Genomic DNA, 19,993 nt, shown 5'->3' on the forward strand with positions numbered 1-19,993 from the left:
ATGTTGATTTTATTTGTCTTCTTATCAAGAAAAAGTACAATCTGACCATATTTCTACATGCATGCGATTTGTCATGGTTGGCAGCTGATGCTCTTTATAGAAGCAAAGCGCTGGAGTAGTAGGAGTGTTGTGGGTCAGGCTGAACTGGAGGAATATTGCCAAAGACGTGGGCAGCACTTTGCACAGTGCATACTTGTATTGTCTGAGCCCTATCATGCCATCAGTTTAGACAGAACTCCCTTTAGGAGTCAATGACTGCATTGCTCCTCGTAACCCATCGGGCTGGCGGCACATCTTGGGACAATCAAAAAACACACAAAAATTTTTTTAACAAATATGAAGAAATATAACTCTGTGGATCATTTCCATCTGTTCCTCTATGCTCATGTCTCATCCCTCTTCATATCATATGGCTTGTTTGTCTTCCCTCTTACTACAGCTCTCTGCCTTTCCTTCTACGCTAGATGAGCGAAGGAAGCTATAATATGTTCTTAGGATATATTGAATATGTTTTTGTATTGCCTTACTTTCTTCATTGTAGCTGTTATCATTCTTTTTTTCCTTCACAAAACTCAAAAGTATTAATAATAAAACAAGCCAGCTCTTTCACATACCACATTTCTGGTTAAAAGCCCTGTTTTTAATTTCTTTGCAAAGTAAATATCCAGCTTCCTATAACAAAACTAAATGCACATTCTTCATTTAGAGAGCTCTCTTCCTGAAAATTCCCTAGAGTGCTCATTGTGTCTTTAGTAGATATATGTGATAATCTCCTAGTGTTATAGAAATTTCTTGATCTTTATGGATAGATGGAAAGTTCGTGTTTCAAAGCGTTTGAAGGAAGTTCTCTGAATTATTTTTCCTTCCTGTCAAAGTCCAATGGTAGCATTGTCAGAGTGTGAAAACACAGTAATAACAGGTTTTACAAGAACAATAGGATCACATTAAAAAAAGTAGAAACCCCCCGGTGTGTCTTTGAGATCTCACCCTTGTAAGTTCAGGTTTGTTTTGTATTCTGTTCTGCACAGAATTATTTCAAACACTGAGGTTTTGGGAAACTAGAAAATCTTAATGAATGGGGAAACTAGGAGATTTCAATGAATGGAAGATTGTACAAGTAGCTGAAATTGTCCCCTCTTGTGCCAACATTCCTGGTTACAATACCTTGTACCCTCTAAATAATTCCCCTCTTTTCTTGGAGTATTTAGAGCATTTCTTTGTCTTTTAGTTACATGGCTGTGCTAGTCATAGCAGGCTCATTGTGAAAATCAGTGCATTTCACAGCTGTAGGTGTGTTTCTCTTTTCAGAAATGCCTCATGTTTGCCAGTAATGTACTTAGACTGAATGCAGGATAAAAATTATCCCGTTCTATCAGAACATGCAGGCAGAGATTATCACCTAAAAGCAATGATTGCTATATATCTCCATTTGCAGACCAGAAGTCCCACTCATGTCTTAACTATGTCTTTGACCATGCACATTTGCTATAAGAATTTTGTCATAACATACTGAAGAAATCTATTGTATAATTATTTTTGTATGACTATAACTCTTTGATCACTGGGCCCCTGTAAAGGGTCTTGTGTCTCTCCATTGACTGAAAATGCTCTTTTTTGTCTTCCAGGACTTGTGCCATTCTCATTGTGATGATGCCACAGTCCAGAAAAAGATCACAGCTATTATCAACTGCTTTATTAATTCTGCCATACCCCCAGCTTTGCAGATTGACATCCCAAATGAACAAGCAAAGAAGATTCTGGAGCATAGGAAACAACTAGGACCTTACATTTTTAGAGAAGCACAGGTAAGAAGCTGGGAGAATCTCAGTAACAGATCTGGCTAGAGTCCGTGTCTGATTTTAAGGACAGTCTTTGTTGCTTATGTGACAATTTGGACTCCATACATAAGCCTGGGCATGAAGGAGAACACTGTAGTCATGCATTTCAGTGAAGACTGTATGGTGGAGACGACAGAGAGGCTTCAGATATTTACTGCTCAATAAACTGGACAATCTCTGACAGCTAGCTGATCCTGGAAAGGTGTTATCCAGGTCTGTGTTAGGAATTCTGGCAGTAGAAATGATTTCTATCTATGTTTTTAATTGCTTGTTCTTTACCACTTGGGTTAATGCCAGAGAAGTAATTTGTAGTTAGAAAGTTTGTAGTTTTTGTAATTAATGACAAAAATGCAGATGTGAGTAAAGCACAAAGCTTAACTTACTGAATTTCTTTCCCTTCTTTATTACGGAAAGTTTGTATTAAATGGCTGTAGAGAATTTTCTCTCTGATTTTTGTACTAATCAGACTGAACAGCAATTTGCAAACCTTTACTACAGACTTACTATTTTCTTATTCCTCGTCATTGTCTTCTCTGACTTATCTTCTAAACTCAAGAAAGCTAGTTCCTCTTCTTTTCCTATAAAATTGCCACCAACACCTTTAAACATCAACTGTGAGTCCATAAAGTGTTTGGATCATGAAAGATAAATGGTTTGTCAGAGAAATGGGTTCATATAGGTCCTAAAAGAAATAAGAAGTCTCATTTCAGTCTGCGTAAAACCCAGTGAACTCCAGAAATGTGGCACAAAACCAAGGGAAGAACTTAGCCAAAAAGCTGTGACTGGAAAATGACAGTGACTCACATGTCACTTTCAAGTCTGTTGAGCCAGAAGCAGTGAGGTGCTGAGCATGCTCGGCTCCTCTGAAGCCAAGTTTCTCAATGAGAATTAAACATCTAAATAAATTGAAAAATGTGAGCCTTAGTACGTGCAGCAACAGAATTCACTGAGCCCCTCTGTTTGCTTTTCTAAAATTGTTTTTCTTATTCTAGTTCAAAAAAGACCCTGTGAGAGATTATATCATTTAAAAATTATCCAAGATTTGCTCATAGATCTGTAATGTGGTTTAAGAGCCTTTCCAGAGGCAAAAAAGTATTTCCTTTCTCTTAAGGAGGGAAAAAAAACCATCTCCCTAATGAACTGAATATTTGAAATACTTGAGCAGAACAGTGGTGCAAAAGTAATTCTACTGGTGTATATTTTATCAGGAATACTTGTAAAAAATGATGGATGTTTTCATTAATGCAAACAATTGTTTAGGGAAATATAAAAAAAGAAAGTGCCTTTTAACTGTGTTTTAGGAAGATTTCTCACCAGTAATAAACACACTGATGAAAAGCATGTGCCGAGCAAAGCTGGGCTGAAATGTCAGGACACAGTACGTGGGAGGAACAAGGCTGTGTATTCAAAAAGAAATAGTTTGTCATTCTCATGGTAAACTACGTTTTATTTTACAGTAAACTCTGTTTTCTTACTGTGGTCAAGATTGACTTTCTTTTCTTTCTGCACAGATGACTATTTTTGCTCTTCTGTTTAAATTTTGGCCTAAATTTTGTAAGTTTCGAAGCAATTTGGATAGTGACAAAATTCTACTTGCCTTGGAGAGAAAAAAGGGAAAAAAGATGCGAAAGAAGGAAGGCAAAACAGCAGAGGTAAGGCTCACAAAATTTCAGGTGACAGCTGACAAACTGCACAAAAACTCCCTCATAAGCAAACATACACAAATTCAAATATCCCTTTCTCAGCCTGATCCAAAGCTACCGAAATCTTTTCGTTAGAATTGAAGCTTTACATGTGACCCAGTCCTAGGGCGCTTAGTTCCCAATCCTGCCAACGCATATACATATGCTTAACTTGAAGCAGATGAGTCAATGGAATACTCCTTCCATTAAGCAGACAGGAAAATGTATTTTAGTCATCTTTTGTGCCAAGAGAAGAGCGAAAAAGAGGGCTGAATTTAAAAAAAAACCAAACAACTGTGTAAGGTCCATGTGTACAATGGGTAACTGCAGACCTGTTTGCACTTTCAGTATGTACTGTCCTACTTTAGAATTTGTCCTGGGTCACTGCTGAAAGCACGACAAGACAAAACAAAAACAGATTTCAGATTTGTTTTTCAGAAGGAGCATTTGAAAAGTCTGCACATTATTTTTAAAAATATTTATGTGCTAATCACTTTGTATAGCCTTTGTCTTTTCTTCAATATTTCTCAGCTTTGACAGTGAAATTGTTAGACTGTTCACAATGAGTTTCCAGACAGTTTCAGTGCATTAACAGAACTGTGACCTCTACAGCGGAATGCTTGCTTGTAAAATTGTTTTTCTTGGAATTTCATTATTAAAATATAATGGATTTTTTTTCCTATTGATTATAGGCTTTGCAAAAGTTTATTTTTTATGAAATGTAATTGTTTGACCAGCTTTGAGGAGAGAACATTCCTTTAAGGGCAGAGAAATTATTGGACTTGCAAACTATCATAAGTAGCATTAAAAGACCTTTACATATTTTCAATACCATGTACACATGTGTTGAGATATTACCCATGATGAGAACCACATGAGTACCTGGACAGATAAAGACATATATGCCTGTAAGAACATGTACACGTTGATACCCTCTTTTAGACACATGAAAACCGAGGACCAGTGAAGCGTTATTCAAGGCCACACACCAATGTCAAGTGGAATCTAAAATCCAAGAACTCATGTTCCTTTCTCCAAAGCACGTTGCCTCCATACAGATATGTCTGGCAAGGCCACTGGCAATACTTATAGGGCAAGAATGCAATATTTCAAAGTAATGCACTTTTGCATTTTCACAGACTTATTTTTTCCATCTGTTTGTTGCCTGTCCGTAAGATTTCTGATTAAGACCAAGGAAGTAAAGAGCAAATCTTGGCCAGGAGGGCAAAAGCCTAACTTTTATGGGGAACAAATGGGAAAGGTGAATTACCCTTCTAAGCTGGGAAATAAGGTAAGAAGTTTTAGAAAGTGACAGGCAGAGAAAGCAGTTCAGTAAACAGTCTGCAGACTATTCTTCTCACAAAAAATTATCCGTAAACCAGTTACCTTTTAAAATCTCTTGAAAGAAAAGGTGGAACCAATAAGTTTTTGAAACCTTTTTCCCCCTCTATTATTGTTTAAAGAATTTGCCATAACCTGTTCTCTTGCCTGAGATTTCCGTCCCCTCAGTGACAACGTAACTATTCAAATGATGCAGTATCCCTGAAGGATATCGATAAGGTTCATCCAACATAAGCAATAGCAGGTTCACTTGGCAGCTTGCAGAAGGTGATGATTTCTTGGCATTTAAAATAATGTCTATGCTCCTCTGCCCCACCAAGCTCATGCTGAAGGAGAGGAAAGCTGTGGCAAGGGTTAGAAATGGTATTTTTTTTCTTATATATGTTCCCTGCTCCCCCCCCCCCCCCCCCCCAATCTGTTGCCATTTTGAGTTTATGTCAAATGGAACAATCATGGTCCTGGGGGAGGAATTTTACTTTCTCCCTTCTCACAAATTTGTCCCTGGGGTGCCCAATCTACCTGTGCTCACCTCACTTTCTGAACTGACTGGATAAGAGTTGGACTTTTATGTAGTATAATAGAAAAAATGGGCAGACAAGGAGGTTTTCACTGGACAATGATGCATGACTTGGTATTATTTGACTAGCTCAATATTTTTTGTGTGTGCCTATTGGTTATTTATGGGGCAAATCCTATTGAAGGCTTCCTGGCAATGGACTCAGTGCAGGGGAGGAGTGGCTGACATGCAAGCACTGTACAATGCAGAGACCTCTTTTAATCTTAGCGTCTGGAAAGCAGAGATGGGCAGGTACAGGGTGAAGTAAGCTCGAACGTTCAACATAAAGTGATTGCTTCAGTATTGATCTGAAATATCTGTTTTAAACGATATTGTCTTGGGAGAGCATGGTTTGCTTCTCTGTTTTCACATATTTGCCCCTAGTGTGGCACAGCTATATGGGCTCATCTTTGGCCCGTCTGTGGATCTGTTCTTTGTTAACTGCTAGATGCACGTCACATCCTTTAAAAAATATCATTAGTTGCGTTTTGCAGACTGCCTTGATGCCAGTATTTGTAATTTGTTGTATATGCAATTGCATTTTACCTCCAAAATAGATTTTGGATTTTTTGCTTTCAAGTGTACAAAATAGTTTAACTTAGACGGTAAATCTGTACTTACTCTTTCCATGCCCTTAGCAGAGAAAGGTAAAACCATAAGCATTAATTTTCCTTTTCTGTGTTTCCCTCATCTCTCTTTAAGCTTCTCAGCAGTAAGCTTATTTGTAAGTAAGTGGTGTAATGTCATGGGATATGACATTGCCACAACATTGCCTAATTTACTATGAGAAGACATTACTAAAGACCTCATTTAATTCACCATTCTCATTGAGAAAGCTAGCAAACATAAACTGTAGTATATTAGTAGACATGCTATTTCCGTATTTGCTTTGGCACCCCTGTTCCATCAATTGAATGTGCCACAGAAGTTAGCAAGCCTGCTTCTGGAGAGAAGATAAACACCACACCGCCTGGGAAGTTCTATACCCAAAAGTCACTCTTTATAGATGATGGGTCCCTAGGAGAGTAGGGATGATAAGGAAGGAAAGGCACCTTGGGAGCAAGGATGTAGGATGTTCTGATCCTGATGCTTTTCCAGATTTTTCAGGGACTTTCTGAGTGACTTTGGGAACCATTTGGCCTCTCTTTTTTTTTCACTTTCTCATTTGCAACATGGCAGGGTTATATTACTTGCCTCATGGGGATGTTGTGGGGTTAATTATGTGAGGTTAAATATGAACATTGATTAATGTTTATAAAGAGTTTTGGGATCATCAGACAGAATGTGCAAAGGTGCAGCCTTAATAAAACACTAAAACAACATGAAAATGACAAATAGTTAATCACTAGAATGGTTTACCAAGGGTTACAATGCCTTGTCCTTCACTGTAAATGTTTTAAATGAGATTCCTAAATGTTTTCCTAACATGTATACTGTAGTTCATTCGCAGCTACTGGACCAAGCTGGAACTAATAATGAGAAATCCTATGTTCTACATTTATACCTGAGGACAAATTAGAGGATCACAATGGCCTCCCTGTCCTTAAAATATGTTCTGTTGCAGGTCTGCCCTCTCACTTAGCTATATTTTGGAGCAGGTACTGAAGCTGAAAGGAAGATAGTCTGCAGGACTGTAGAGGTCAGGAAACTTCAATTAGGACAAAGAAATGCTTTAAAAAAGCAGTATCTTCTGCTATTTTTTATTATGCCCAACATGATGAATTATGAAACCGGGCATTACAAAACATTACTGCATATGACACTATCATTTCCAATGAAAATTTTTGCTTCCTTAGACTTTGCTTTTTACTTTAGCTCAGTAACTATTGTTTACATCTAATTAGGAGTTCTTATTATTGGCAGGACAAAGAAGTGGGCACAAAACTCATCAGTCTGCCAAGCAGTGCTTTGGTAGATGAGATTGGTGTGGAGAGAGGACCGGCATCATTTTCAAATGGATACGGGTGGCAGGTGAATAATAAACATGTTGCTACAGATATCATCATTCAAGAGAGATAAAATTATCTTGGGAGAATGGGAAGATGGGGTGTTGTATTGAATACTACTATCACATGGTTCTTTGATAACTGTTCATTTTTATACAATTAACTTTGCTGTTACAGATTTACCTACCTTACAGGTGATTTTTTTTCTTTATTAATTTTTTTAAGATTTAGGTTCTGAGTAGTATTAATATGTAACAACATATTAAGCCCTTTAAGTGTGTAGATTTAAAAAGAATCTTTATTTAAAGATAAATTGAAGAAAAGGAAGTTCAGTTCTGGAATAAGAAGCTTTTCATTACTTGTGAAGTTCATATCCTGAAAGAATGTGGTTTAGGCTTGAGTCCTGTTCCGCTCATACATCAAAAACTGAAGCTGAACTTATTTAAGAAATCTAGGTATTTGAATACAAAATCTGCCAGAAAATAGCTCTTTAGTTCTTCTTCCAGAACAACCCTCATGATGCATCAAATCTGTAATGACAAGGTAACAGCCATTTTATTGGACAGACAGGAAGAATAGACATGCCACCTTCGGCATATCAAGGGATCATTCATAGCTGAGTTGACACTGCCATAATATAACAGGGAATCTGTGCAACCACATAATCACAGCTATGTCATGTGATGACGGAGTAAATCACACTTTGGCCACCTCTTGTATTCCAGAGAGTTCTTCCCTTGGCGTTATGTTAGCGATAAGCAGAATATAGAAACAGGCAGTCTGAAATACCCCGAAAATCTGAAACCATGGTGCAAACTGCATAGTTAAGCTCATATCTTATCCCTTAAATGGACCTTTTAACTTTTGCTCATACCTGTTTAAAAAAAAAAAAGTGAGTTTGGTGAGCCAGTATATCAATATCATATGCCTAAGCCCTCAAGAAGAGGCAGGTAATTGCAGAAAGACCAATGATTTCTTATAGAGCAGTTTCTTCTCCAAGCCCCTTTCTGCTATAGGAAGATGCTAGAAGTTCTTACTGAGTCATGACATGACAAATTGGCCCCAAACTTCACATGCTGTAAGGAAAAAAAGGCCAAATGAAAGTACAGTTCCCATACTGATTTGGGAGAGTGACCTAAAATTTACACGGAACATGAACTGTGGTTGTTACAAGGTAAAGAGAACATTTGTTCCTTAGAAAAGGAGAGGATGACATCTCCAGTTGATCTGCCTCTAGTGGTAGCAGCGTTCTGCTGGAGAGGGCAGGCAGTGAGGTTGTGAGCTTCACAACTGTGAGGCTAATGAGACCTTCGATGCTTTGAGAAAGGACACACTGGAAGGATGTGGCAGGGAGATAAAATGAAGTCCTCAGTAGCACAGAAGACTGATATTTTGGGAGGGGAAAGGTCTGCTGTATTTAGGTTTTGAAGACGAAAAGAGAGAGAATAGGACTCAGACCAGGGCTGGAGAATAGATGAATGTAAACACCATATCTGTCAAACTCGCTTAAATTGCATTTCATGGTGTTTTGAGATTCACTTATTTGCAGCAATACTATTTTTCCCATGATTCCAGTATTGCCATGACAAAACTTCTCTTCTTAATAATTGTGATTATTGAATAACAGGGATATAACATAAATAATTTTTTTGTCTCACTGTTGAAATGGTCCAGGAACTACCAGTGGTATGGTCTGGAGGCTGATGGTTTTTAATGGTTCTTGCAGGCTTCCTGGTCCTATTCCAAGTACATAGAAGCCTTGGAGCAGGAGAGAATACTCCTTAAAATGCAAGAAGATCTGGAGAAAAACTCATCATCATTCCTTACAGGTTGTTAACCAAGCTCTGTAGTTTAGGAGGACAAGCTTATAGCTTAGGTGAAATTCTCTCAGTATAAGGACTTTGTTCTCCTTTGGAGTTGTGTACATGAACTTCTGCCTCTCTTATGCTGTCTGCAGGGGAGTTGCTCTCTGCACCATACTCGTGAGTGGTAAGTTTTCTAAGAAAGGGAAAGTGAAAGTTGCAGGGTATCAGCATTGCCTTTACTGCACAGGTCCTACTGCAGAGAGGAATATGGCCATTTTTTCATTCTGCAGAGTGACATGGCAATCCTATTTGGTTCACGTACATATTTCACCTCCCTGGCTTCTTGTGCTTCATCAACTTACACACAACCAGAGAGATGAAATTTTTTTCTTGCCAGTTTGTCAGTATGCCTTCAGGGGATGAAGAGGCATTGCTTCATCCTAGTTTCAGCTGAGAATATCCTCTTAGGTCTTCCCCAAGGATATTATGACCTGTTTGTTCATTAAATATCTCAATTTAGCAGTAGGGCTAGCAAAAGCACTATGTAATATTAAACCCCTTCAGTTTCCCGTAATTTTAATTTTCTTTCCATATGCAGGTACCTCATCTATGTCCTTCCCAAAGCCTGGAAACTCTGAAAAATCCACCATTTCTCCAAAGAGTAGTGTGATTTTAGAGAAACACTCAAATCTTCCCAAGAAACAGAAAGTGAGTATCAGACTGCCAACAAGTGTGCTTTGAAATTTGAATTCTTAAAAGCTAGTTTTCCTGCTGTCAGTGCTGATGCTCATTAATAGCAAGTTATCCCACTCCAAATCACGTTTAACTGAAGCTGTACAGCCTCAACATGAAGGCGAGATTATTTTTCACTTCAACCATGGTTAGTGGACCTAATATTGACCAGATGGAATTTTCTTGCAAAATGGTAGTCTCTGAAATGTGGTTATCTAAGCTTTCCAGTTAAAATATTTTAAATATGAGCATGAGATGACTGGAGGAAGCTCAGACCCCATGGAGTTACTGGCAAGGGCCTGACCCAGAACTAGCAATAGATCATCTCTGCCGAATCCAATATTAGAATGGGAGAAAGAAGTGGAACAGCAAAGAGATCTGATACAGACAGAAAAACAGATTTTCTTTCAAAGCTTGAATTCCTAGATGGAAGAATCTCCTGGGGGGATTGTTTTGTTTTTTTAAGCGTATGCTGAAATTAGATGGACTTAAAAAAATTAATAGAACTTGGACTATTGCTCCCCTTCCTTCTCTGCTCCTCCTTCCTCTTCTAATTCTGTACTTCAACACTGCTATTTCAGGCAAGCTGGTGTCCTGCCCTCGCTAGTCCTCCTAAACTTCCCTGTGCCTGAACACACTCTTCTTCTGGCAGCATTTTCTGTATGTGGCTTCAGAGAAAACTGCAGCATTCCTGAGTCTTCCCTCACGTTCTCTTTCTGCCCTCTTATCACCTCCTCTAGTTGCACTTAAAGTCATCCAGTCGCCTTGGGCCTTATGCACCTCTGCAGGTGTTACTATATTTCACACATTTATGCCTTTTTGTACTGCCGTTCTGCTTCACACGCAGCTGTATCAGTCTGGGGAGTCCTTGTGCAGCAGTTTTGGTCCTGCTCTGTAGCTGAGAAACCTCCAGCTGGGCCCAGTGCTCAAAGAGGGCCTACAAGGTGGCTGCAGTCCTTGCCGCAGCCCAGCCCAGCAGTCCCTGGCCCACCCTGTTATTCAAAACCTGAGAGCTGCATTCCTGCCAGGCATCTGGCTGTGGTATGGCCAAACAATAAGAAAGCAGAGGTTTTGAGCAGTCAGAGAGGTCACTCCCACCAGCTTCAGCTGCAGCCCGCTCTCCAACACCACTGGGAATTTGCCTGCCCTGCCTCTTCCCTCCCAATAGCTCAAGTGTTCCCACTGCCTTTGAGTCATTTCCTCTTCTTCCATCATGACCCTCTGGTGGTTCTCCTCAATCATGCTCTCTGCGGTGATCTGATCACTCTGCAGGTGGGGTGAGATATCTACAGAAGACTGCCAGTACTCTGGATGGGACAGCTTCTCTCCACTTTGTTACAGAGGAGGTCACACCTTCTGTATTGGGTATAAATGGCAAGGTGCTGGCGGTGGGGGCTGGAGGGGTGGCCTCTGTGAGGAGAGGCCAGGGATGCCCCGTACCGGACACAGATGGTTCCAGTCGGCTCCAACAGACGCATCACAGGACACAGCTGAGCCCCACAGCCAAGATGGTGGCACCTTGGGGAAACATATTTAAGAAAGAGCAAAGAAAGCCAGAAAGAGGAGGATGAAATAAAAAGGGTGAAAACCAACAGAGGGAACACCAAGGCCAGAGGAGGAGGAGGAGGTGGAGGAGGCTGAGGAGGAGGAGGTGCTCTATGGTGGAGCAGATATTCCCTGCAGCCTGTGGAGGACCCACGCTGCAGCACAGGACAAGAGGGAGAGGGAAGAATGGGGTGCCCATTGCCTCATTGAAGGGACTGAGTGTAACCTGTGGTGACAACAAGGAGGGGAGGAGAGGTGCTTGGAGTGTACTTGAACCTGGGAAAGGTAGAGGGAAAAGTGTGTAAATGTTCATTTCTTCTTTTTCTTGTTTTTGTTTCCCACTACCTGAATCAGTAATGGTTTATTCTAATTGGCAATAAATTAATTTCCCCAATTCGAGTCTGTTTTGTCTGTAACAGTAATTGGTAAGCTATCTCCCTGTCTTTATCTTGACCCACAATCTTTCTCTTTTCTCTTTCCTGTTTTTCCTCTTTTCTCCCCTTGTCCTGGGCGGGGGGGGGGGGACTGAGTGAGTGAGCAGCTGGGTGGGAGACTGGCTGCTAGAGAGGGCCAACACAACCACACCTTGTTTCTCTCTTTTTGATGCATTTATTGAAGAACTGTTCTGACGGTTTCAACCGGCTGCAACACAGCAATGACATTCTGTTACCTTTTGCAGGCAGATCAAAATCTCTCTGAGGAAGGGACTGCAGAGACATTCAATGGAGGTGGGCAGGAGACACAAAAATAATGTACATGCAAGGTTTGTACTTACGTTTCCAGAGCAAAGATGACAACTTGGAATATTATTAAGAACCATGGGACATTAGTCAAGGGTAAAAAGAAACATCTTCCAATGTGTTCCATATCAACATGACTGTGATACTGACTCCTGTGTTACTCAGTTGTTTAATAGTATACCTTGAGGCTCAAATCAGAGTAAGATTCCACTGAAATATGCATGGTACAAACAACTAGGTGGTCTTGGTCCTAAAGATCTTATAATCAAATCCAGTTCTTCAGTGCCTGATCCAATGAATAAGTAAAACTCTGCATTGAACTGACAGCCCTGAAGCAGTGTCTCTTGGCACACTAAGCTCTCACTACTGCAATTCACACAACTTTGGTTCATCAAGGATAACTCATGAGGTGTCTGAGCTATCATAAAGTCAAACCCTGTTATTGTTTGCTACCAATCCAGTCCGATTCCTGGTCCAAAGTACACCTTCTGCCTCATTTCTGAGTTTTGATCCACAAGAAAGGCTTAAAGTACATCAGGACACAGATGTGATTGAGAACTTTTGTAAAACATCATTCCTCCCAAGGCATTTCTCACTGGAAGGTTGCAGGAGCTCATAGCTCTTGTGTAGCTCTCCCTGCTTTCTTGCTTCTTTTTACAATTTTAAGAGTTCTAAAAAGAATTGGGGCGGAGTTGATGTTGGGACTATGGCCAAAGGATTAATTGTGAAGTTAAGAGGGGGCAGGGCCAGAATTAACTGCTAGGCAGGGGACAGGATGATGACAGACCTCTCCACATTTTTCAGACCACTTTAAACACCAGTCCCCAGCCACAAAGTTCTTGGCTCCATTCGTCTCTACATGTGTGTAATGCATGATCAACTGATTGTGAGCTTCAGCTTGCTGAGTTCCCAAGGACTACCCCTGAGTTAGGGATAGGATTGTTTTCCACTACCCCTCCCAACCTCTTGGACAAGAAGAATGAGCCATGCAGCCCTCTGTCAGTTGTCAGAAGTAAAGGTCCTTCACTTGGAGCTCTTAGATTATACTGCTAAGGACCATTCATGAGTGCTTTCCTCCTCAGTGTGGACTGACAGCTAAGGACAACTAATAGTCTTTTTCACTCTTGACACAATGACCAGGAATTGTATGGGATTTCCATTGGGCGTTGCTTCAGACAGGCTGGCAGCAAAGAAAGACACTCTCTTATGGGTATAGCTGCCCTGCTCATCTGTCTTTGCAGAAGGAGCAAGGGAGATCATTGGTTCAGTTCCTACTTTCCCCACAGTTCAGAGACAGTTTGCTTCATGCTTACCTCCATTCCTTCTGTGTTTGGGTTGTTTGCTCGTGTGGCATTACCTGAGAAAGACATTGGGTGGAAGCCACAAGGCAGTAAACCATAAAATTCTTGTCCCTGTTTTTCATGTTTTCCCAAATTTCACAGATGCGCTAAACTTTAATGCTCAGCACATCTGAGGAGGGTGGAATGTAGCATCTTGTAGTGAGCAGAGCACATGTGGTACTGTGTGGCCTACCACTCATTAATGTGAAAGGCAAAGAAGAATCATGACATGCCATAAATGCAGTGATGTATGTCAGTCTAAAAAACACGTGAAAGACCACCTTCTACTGCTGTAGTCAGTACAGCGCACGCAACCAAACACTGGAGCGCAGCAGTCAGTTTCTGTTTTGTTGTATTCTTGCCTTCATGGCATTTTGAGACAGCTAAATAACATGTAGACAATGCTTATCTTATGCTGGTAGCTTTGACTTGAATCACACTTGGATTACTTCTAAAATGAAAAATATTATCTAGGTATTTGTCACAGATGATAAAACTCCTTGTGAATATGTTCCAGACTTGCCAAATTGTTAACAAAAATTTACCAGCCCCCATGCAAAAATGACCGTCCCAGACAGTTACTATGATTAATACCATACACATCTATCAAACTTAAAAACAAACAAAATAAGTACTTTATGTACTTCAATGAGTGAGGAGAATTTTGCAAACTGGCTCTATCCACTCAAAGTTCTGCAAACCGATGATAACCCTCAATCCAGTTTGCAATTCTGTCACCATGTTAACTGAAATATATATGTGTATATACGTGTGTATATGCACACACATGCACAGTCATTTATAGACCATGTCTTTAGTATGCAACTGAGGAGCATCCCATGTATTAGTAATGCTAGAAATACATGTCATATCATTATGTCCATTTTATTGTTACTTTTAAAGAAATATTGAGCAATTGCACAGGGAATATATTAAGAGACGGGGACCCTTTCATTTCTGCGTTACTGAATCTAACCTGATGCAATGGCAGATACCCCATAACTCCTATTTGGTGATACATCTGAAATGGAATAGTGGTTTTAGTCTCGTCCCAAGGGACCAAGTGATGACTATTGCCTGTTCCAGCAGAAAGCCTGAGAACTGAACAGGTACAGAGACGAACTAGATGTTCTAAATGATGACTCTGGATCACTTCAGAAAGCTTGCACTGCTATTGCCTTTTTATCTTGTACTTGAGATCTATTCTCTCAGGTTGCTTGTCTACCACCTACGTGAGCTCAGCAGTTTTAAAGGGCTAGAAAAGTTCTACTCAACAACCCTAGCACCTCTCCCTTTATATAACTAAAACTTTATGCCTTGATTATTTTAACTACGTATACTCTGGGACTTTCAGAAGTCTACAACAGTTCTCTGTGGAGTTTGCTGCTACAGGCAATAAAACCAATTATTTTCAGAAACCTGCAAACCTAGAAACCCTTCTGGATGGATTTATGCTTTAGTGGCATTCAAAATACACAATCCAATCATATTCATTCAGATTTACTTTTGTTGCTTACTCCGAAGTAATGTAACATATTGGGACTACTTGGTTTTTTTTTTAAGGTGTCATTTGGATTCGTAAATATTTACACTTAGATGCTATTACTGTGTATTCCACTGTTCTCTCCTCAGACCTGGCATGTTTATTAAAACATTCTATAATCTTTGAGGGTGCAGTCCTGAAGTTGCTCATTCAGATACTTCTGATATCAACACAAACTGTGACTACGCACATCAGGAAGGGGCTTAATGCATTTTGCTTTGACTTCTCTCCTGCTACTGCATGACACAAAGTATCAGACTATGAAACGAACTCCTGAAAATATGTAGTGCTGGATTATTTTATTAAGATGCACATTTAACAATAGTTTACAAGACTGGCAGTGGTGGTCACCAGGCCATTTAAAAAGGGGCAAAATGCTTTCTCATTTGTGTCTGTACAATGCTGCTCTGCCATTGCCTCCGTACTCCTCATGATCTCTTTCTAGTGGCTGTTTCTTAAAGTACTGTTAAGGGGGAACGGTCTTAGACTCTGAGCTGTGGATTCGTTTGTCCCTTTCAAGGTGTGGAAATCTAGTATTTAATCATCAGGCATTGAGATCAGCAATGAAGAGAGGTGCTTTGCAGACACAGCAGTAGGCCAGATTCAGCAGACCCAGTTTCTGTTATTGGTTCTCTTATTATACAGTACTGGGTGGCCAAGGCCAGACTGGTTTGTGCCACACCTTCTACATCTTTTACACGAGAAGAATCATGGTGATTCAGTTTGCAAATATGTTTGATTTAAAAAAAGAGAAACATGCATTAATGAAGCAGGTAAGATAAAAGCATCAATGACCTGGGTATTTTCATAAATGCAGGACCCTCAGTTTCCTGCTGTTGAGAGTACTGAAAAATGGCAGGTGTCCCTTCATTGCTCCTTCTGTGCCTCTAGCCCTATACAGTATTACAGACTTGGGGACATTTTCTATCCTCTACCGCTTGTACGCTTGTGAAATGGCCAGCCTCAATCTCACCCAACACTATTGCTCTAGTCAACACTATTGACGTTAGCTTGTGTGTGTGTAAAAGTGACTGAAAAGAGACCAGATGAGTCAAAGTTCTGTCCCAAACTTGGAAAAGAAAATCCTTAAATTATTTATGTTTCTAGTGTTAAATACTGGGCCAAACTGATCACTGTGCAGCTGTATGTGGCCAATGGAGCTGCAGTAATCCAGCTTGAATTTGACCTGTTTAAACGGTCCCATTACATTCAATTGATGATTTTTGTTACTGCCTTTTTATAGAAATGCTTTTAGTCAGTCATTGTGAGTCATGTCTGAATACAGCTAAGATGGGGTTAACGGTTTTTTTCTTTAAGCTTATGGAACATTGCTGGTTTTAATACATTCAGTAGTTGCTGTAAAAATGTTAGGGAAAGACAGGTTTGAACAAAAATTTTAGATCTGGTTCTGTATTAACAGTTCAAACCTACCTCTAATGGCCTGATTTGGAACATTCCCAGGATTTCAGAGAGTTATAATTCACATCTGTGTTTCTAACTCCTTCATGCATGATTGTTTTAATGTGCACTTTTGGAACAGGTCCATGTCTAATAGGCTAAATTGTAGTTCCCAAATCAGAAGCCACATGGTATTGCTATATAGTTTTTTATTTTTCCTCTTATTAGGTAGCTTTCAAATAAGGTTCTGTCAGTCAAACGCACTGGATTAATACAAAACACCAAAGTCTACACTTTCTACCTACCTGCTAACAAACTCACACATTTTGATTTCTACCCGTGATTTAGTAAAGCATTTGCACAATGGCCACGATGGATACTTCTCTGCCAAGTAAAATTTAACAGAGAGCTGGAGCGGGTTGGAATTATGCAGGACCCACTAAGCTGTCCTAGTCAAGGTATAGATGAGATTCTCTTATTTTTAATATTCATTGAGCCAAGGTAATTTATATGTCAAGCGCAGGCTGCATTTACTTGGATTTTCCTCTATTTCTTTACTAATTAAAATATTTTAGTTTCATGGTAACATATGTGAAAGCGTTGACAACAGCATTGCTTATTCCACATGTTAATTATGTATTTGTTCAGAGTATGCTGATGAACTGTGTGCATTTCTCACGTTAAGTTTTCATTTCACGTCAAAGGAAAAGTGGAAAGGTAGTAAGTGGATTTGTGCTTTTAATTTTAGATATTTCTTTTTCCTCTAAAACAATCTTGTACATGATTCCTCTGTACCATATGCGTTTGAAAATCTTTTGTTGGCAAGAAGTTTAAAAAGAAAGTAATACTCGCTTCTCAGAAAACGATTTTTGAACAAAGCAAAGCAATTGTGCCATTAATGAGAAAGTTAAATGAAACAAATGACAAGGCAAGCAAGAAAAAAACACAGCATCACACTCATGGAATGCACAGGCACACAATAGCTTATGCAATATTCCCCATCTGTCAAAGTCAGTAAATACAGAGATTTCATTGGAAATATTCATTATAATAGGCCATGGTGCCTATGGCTCAGTAAATGCAACCAACAAGCTTTTAGCATTCTGAGTAGTTTTCACCTGTAGGCAACTAAATGAATTTCATCCCAGCTGTGAGACCCAACTGATCAGTACTGGCTTTGCAAACCCCAGACCATGGTTGGTTTGAATACCACTCATTCCTGAAAAAGGTACTTTGGGAATTGAATCTGTCACATCTCTAGAGTAATTTACACCTTTACAGTTTTGTATGTGTATATGTGTGTATACATGTCTATAAAATGTATACTTCATGGATTTGTTTGTGCTTGTGTGCATATATATACACACTGTACAAATATATGCATGAAATTACCTTGTTTAATGGTAAACTATTTTACTGTCATAATCACATAGGGCTTAAGTCTGGTGTATATAATCTTTTTCCTAACACAATATTCCAACCACTTTCTTCTGTGTATTTTTTTGAAATGAAGGTCTTTGTGTTTCATTAAAATGTTTGGGTTTGTACTCGCTTGCATTTGGGAGGACAGAGCCATTACACTTGCTTTGTTGAGGAGTATGGCTCTTTCCAGAGGTCTGCATGGCTGCTGGAAAGAGAAAAAAAATGCACTTTTGGGGAGTTCTTTTTCCTCTAGAAAACATATGCAAGAAAAAAATTAACTTTCCCTGTGTTTTTTTCTCCCAAATGAGAAAGTAATTAACAGCACGTGTGGGACCATTCACTAAAGACTACAATAAATGATTTACTATTTTCAAGCTAATGAACTGAATGCTTGATCTAAAAAAAGAGAGTGTGTATGACTGTGTTCATCTTCCAGTTATGACCTTCCACTCCAAAGATCATCTTAACTCCTGGCTGCCTGATTCTGAAATTTGCCGAATGTATTGAAACTCGTTCTCTTAATTCACGTCTCCAGAGGTGCTCAACACCTGTCAGTAGTAGGCCTTCAGAAAGCTGTCCAAAGGACGAAAACAGTGATCTTTTTTTTTTTTGAGTGAAACACCAGGAAAGCATGGCTTTGTCACTGCAGCTCCACATGAAACTATATTACAAAAAACCAAAGCAAAACAAAATCAAAACACAGAAATACATAGGCTTAGTTGGGCTTGCCAAGGTAATGTAGGACTAATCACAGATTGTATTCCGAGACAACAGATACGCATTGGAAACAAACTGCCCAGAGAGCTTTTGGTATCCTTATTGTCATCAGACGGGTTCTAAAAACAGATAAGATATACACATCTGCCAGGAATGACTAAGTATTTTCAGACTCATATTGGGGCAGGGGAGTGAGTAGATGAATTCTTGAGGGACTTATTTTCTCTGAATCCATATTCAGGTTGTTCTGAATGCAAAAGCTTAGGCTCTGCTAAGGAATCTTACGAGAGTCAAGGGCCGTGACACTTCATTTGCTCTGCACCCGAAACTCCCACTGAAGCCAATTATTCAATCTAATTTAACAAAGACCACAGCTTCTCTGGCTGTGCAATTGTTGGTAACCATCAACAAACTGATTCATCTACAATTGGGCCAAATGTTACAAAATCTGTTTCTGAGTTCTTGTTTGTACCCCCATCATAAGATTACACCAAAATTAAAGCATGCAGTACTTGAACTAACTTCAAAGGCTGAGCTTGCACTTCTAGCTAGTTCAGCCTTTTTATTGGTTCATGTTTTCCATTTGGCTTCAACATCCTGTTCCTTACTGATGCCCTTCTAGAGTTTCATTTACAAATATTACGTCCCTGGTTAGTGAGCCATGCTAATTAATACTGTGGTGGAGGCTATGGATTATAGTAATCTCATGCCTCCTGCTTGGAAAAACACTGCGATTTTTCCAGACGTTTACATGTAATGCCGTATTGAACATGGCCAAATTTGTCTTAGGAAAACGTATCCTGAACTCATTTAATCAAAATATATTTAACTAAGGTTGCTTATGCTGTTATCTATTGCCAGTTTTGTTAATCATGAAGCTCAAAAATTTCAATGCAGTAGAAACCTGAGAGCCACAATTTCCTAATTAGATTATTTCAAACAAAACAGTAAAGTTAAAACAGGCTGGTTTAAGTATACATATTTTTAAAAGTTTATGCCAATAACAAGTTTGTTAAAAAAACACAAACAGATGATTTGACTACTTTCTGGAAGCATCACATGTCTGACTGTGCCTCACCTTTCAAACCTGGGACCACAATCTGACGTGGATTTTAGCTCCACTGGGGATTTTAGTAGTCAGAGACTCCCTGACTGCTGGGACTTCAAGCGTTGCCAAAGTTACGATTGTAAAGAAAATTATTATATTTGCAGTACCATCAAATACCAAATAAAAGCTATGGAGCTTTTACCCAACATAGCAATCCTAAGTCGATAGGTTCTTCCAACACCAAAATAAACAAAAGCAATGGCATTTTTTAGGAAGAGGGGATATCTTTTATTAGACCAGGTGATGTAATTGGAAACAACGGACAAGCTTTCAGGCTCAC

At 39.5% G+C, this 19,993-nt stretch overlaps 1 protein-coding gene across 1 annotated transcript in view; it reads left to right on the plus strand.

Moving 5' to 3' along the window:
- Positions 1–12,250, plus strand: part of RGS22 (regulator of G protein signaling 22) — a 63,734-nt gene extending 51,484 nt beyond the window's left edge. The window contains exons 22-27 of the mRNA XM_087734900.1: positions 1,626–1,805; positions 3,350–3,511; positions 7,281–7,388; positions 9,090–9,192; positions 9,767–9,876; positions 12,125–12,250. Coding sequence (XP_087591026.1) covers positions 1,626–1,805; positions 3,350–3,511; positions 7,281–7,388; positions 9,090–9,192; positions 9,767–9,876; positions 12,125–12,196 — 735 coding nt within the window. The 3' untranslated portion in view covers positions 12,197–12,250. The remainder of the gene's footprint in view (positions 1–1,625; positions 1,806–3,349; positions 3,512–7,280; positions 7,389–9,089; positions 9,193–9,766; positions 9,877–12,124) is intronic.
- The last annotated feature ends 7,743 nt before the right edge of the window (positions 12,251–19,993 follow it).

This window comes from Nipponia nippon, unplaced genomic scaffold (assembly GCF_047370975.1).
Source record: "Nipponia nippon isolate SJK-2023a ecotype South Korea unplaced genomic scaffold, ASM4737097v1 scaffold_1, whole genome shotgun sequence".
In the NCBI taxonomy this organism is placed as follows: Eukaryota; Metazoa; Chordata; class Aves; order Pelecaniformes; family Threskiornithidae; genus Nipponia; species Nipponia nippon.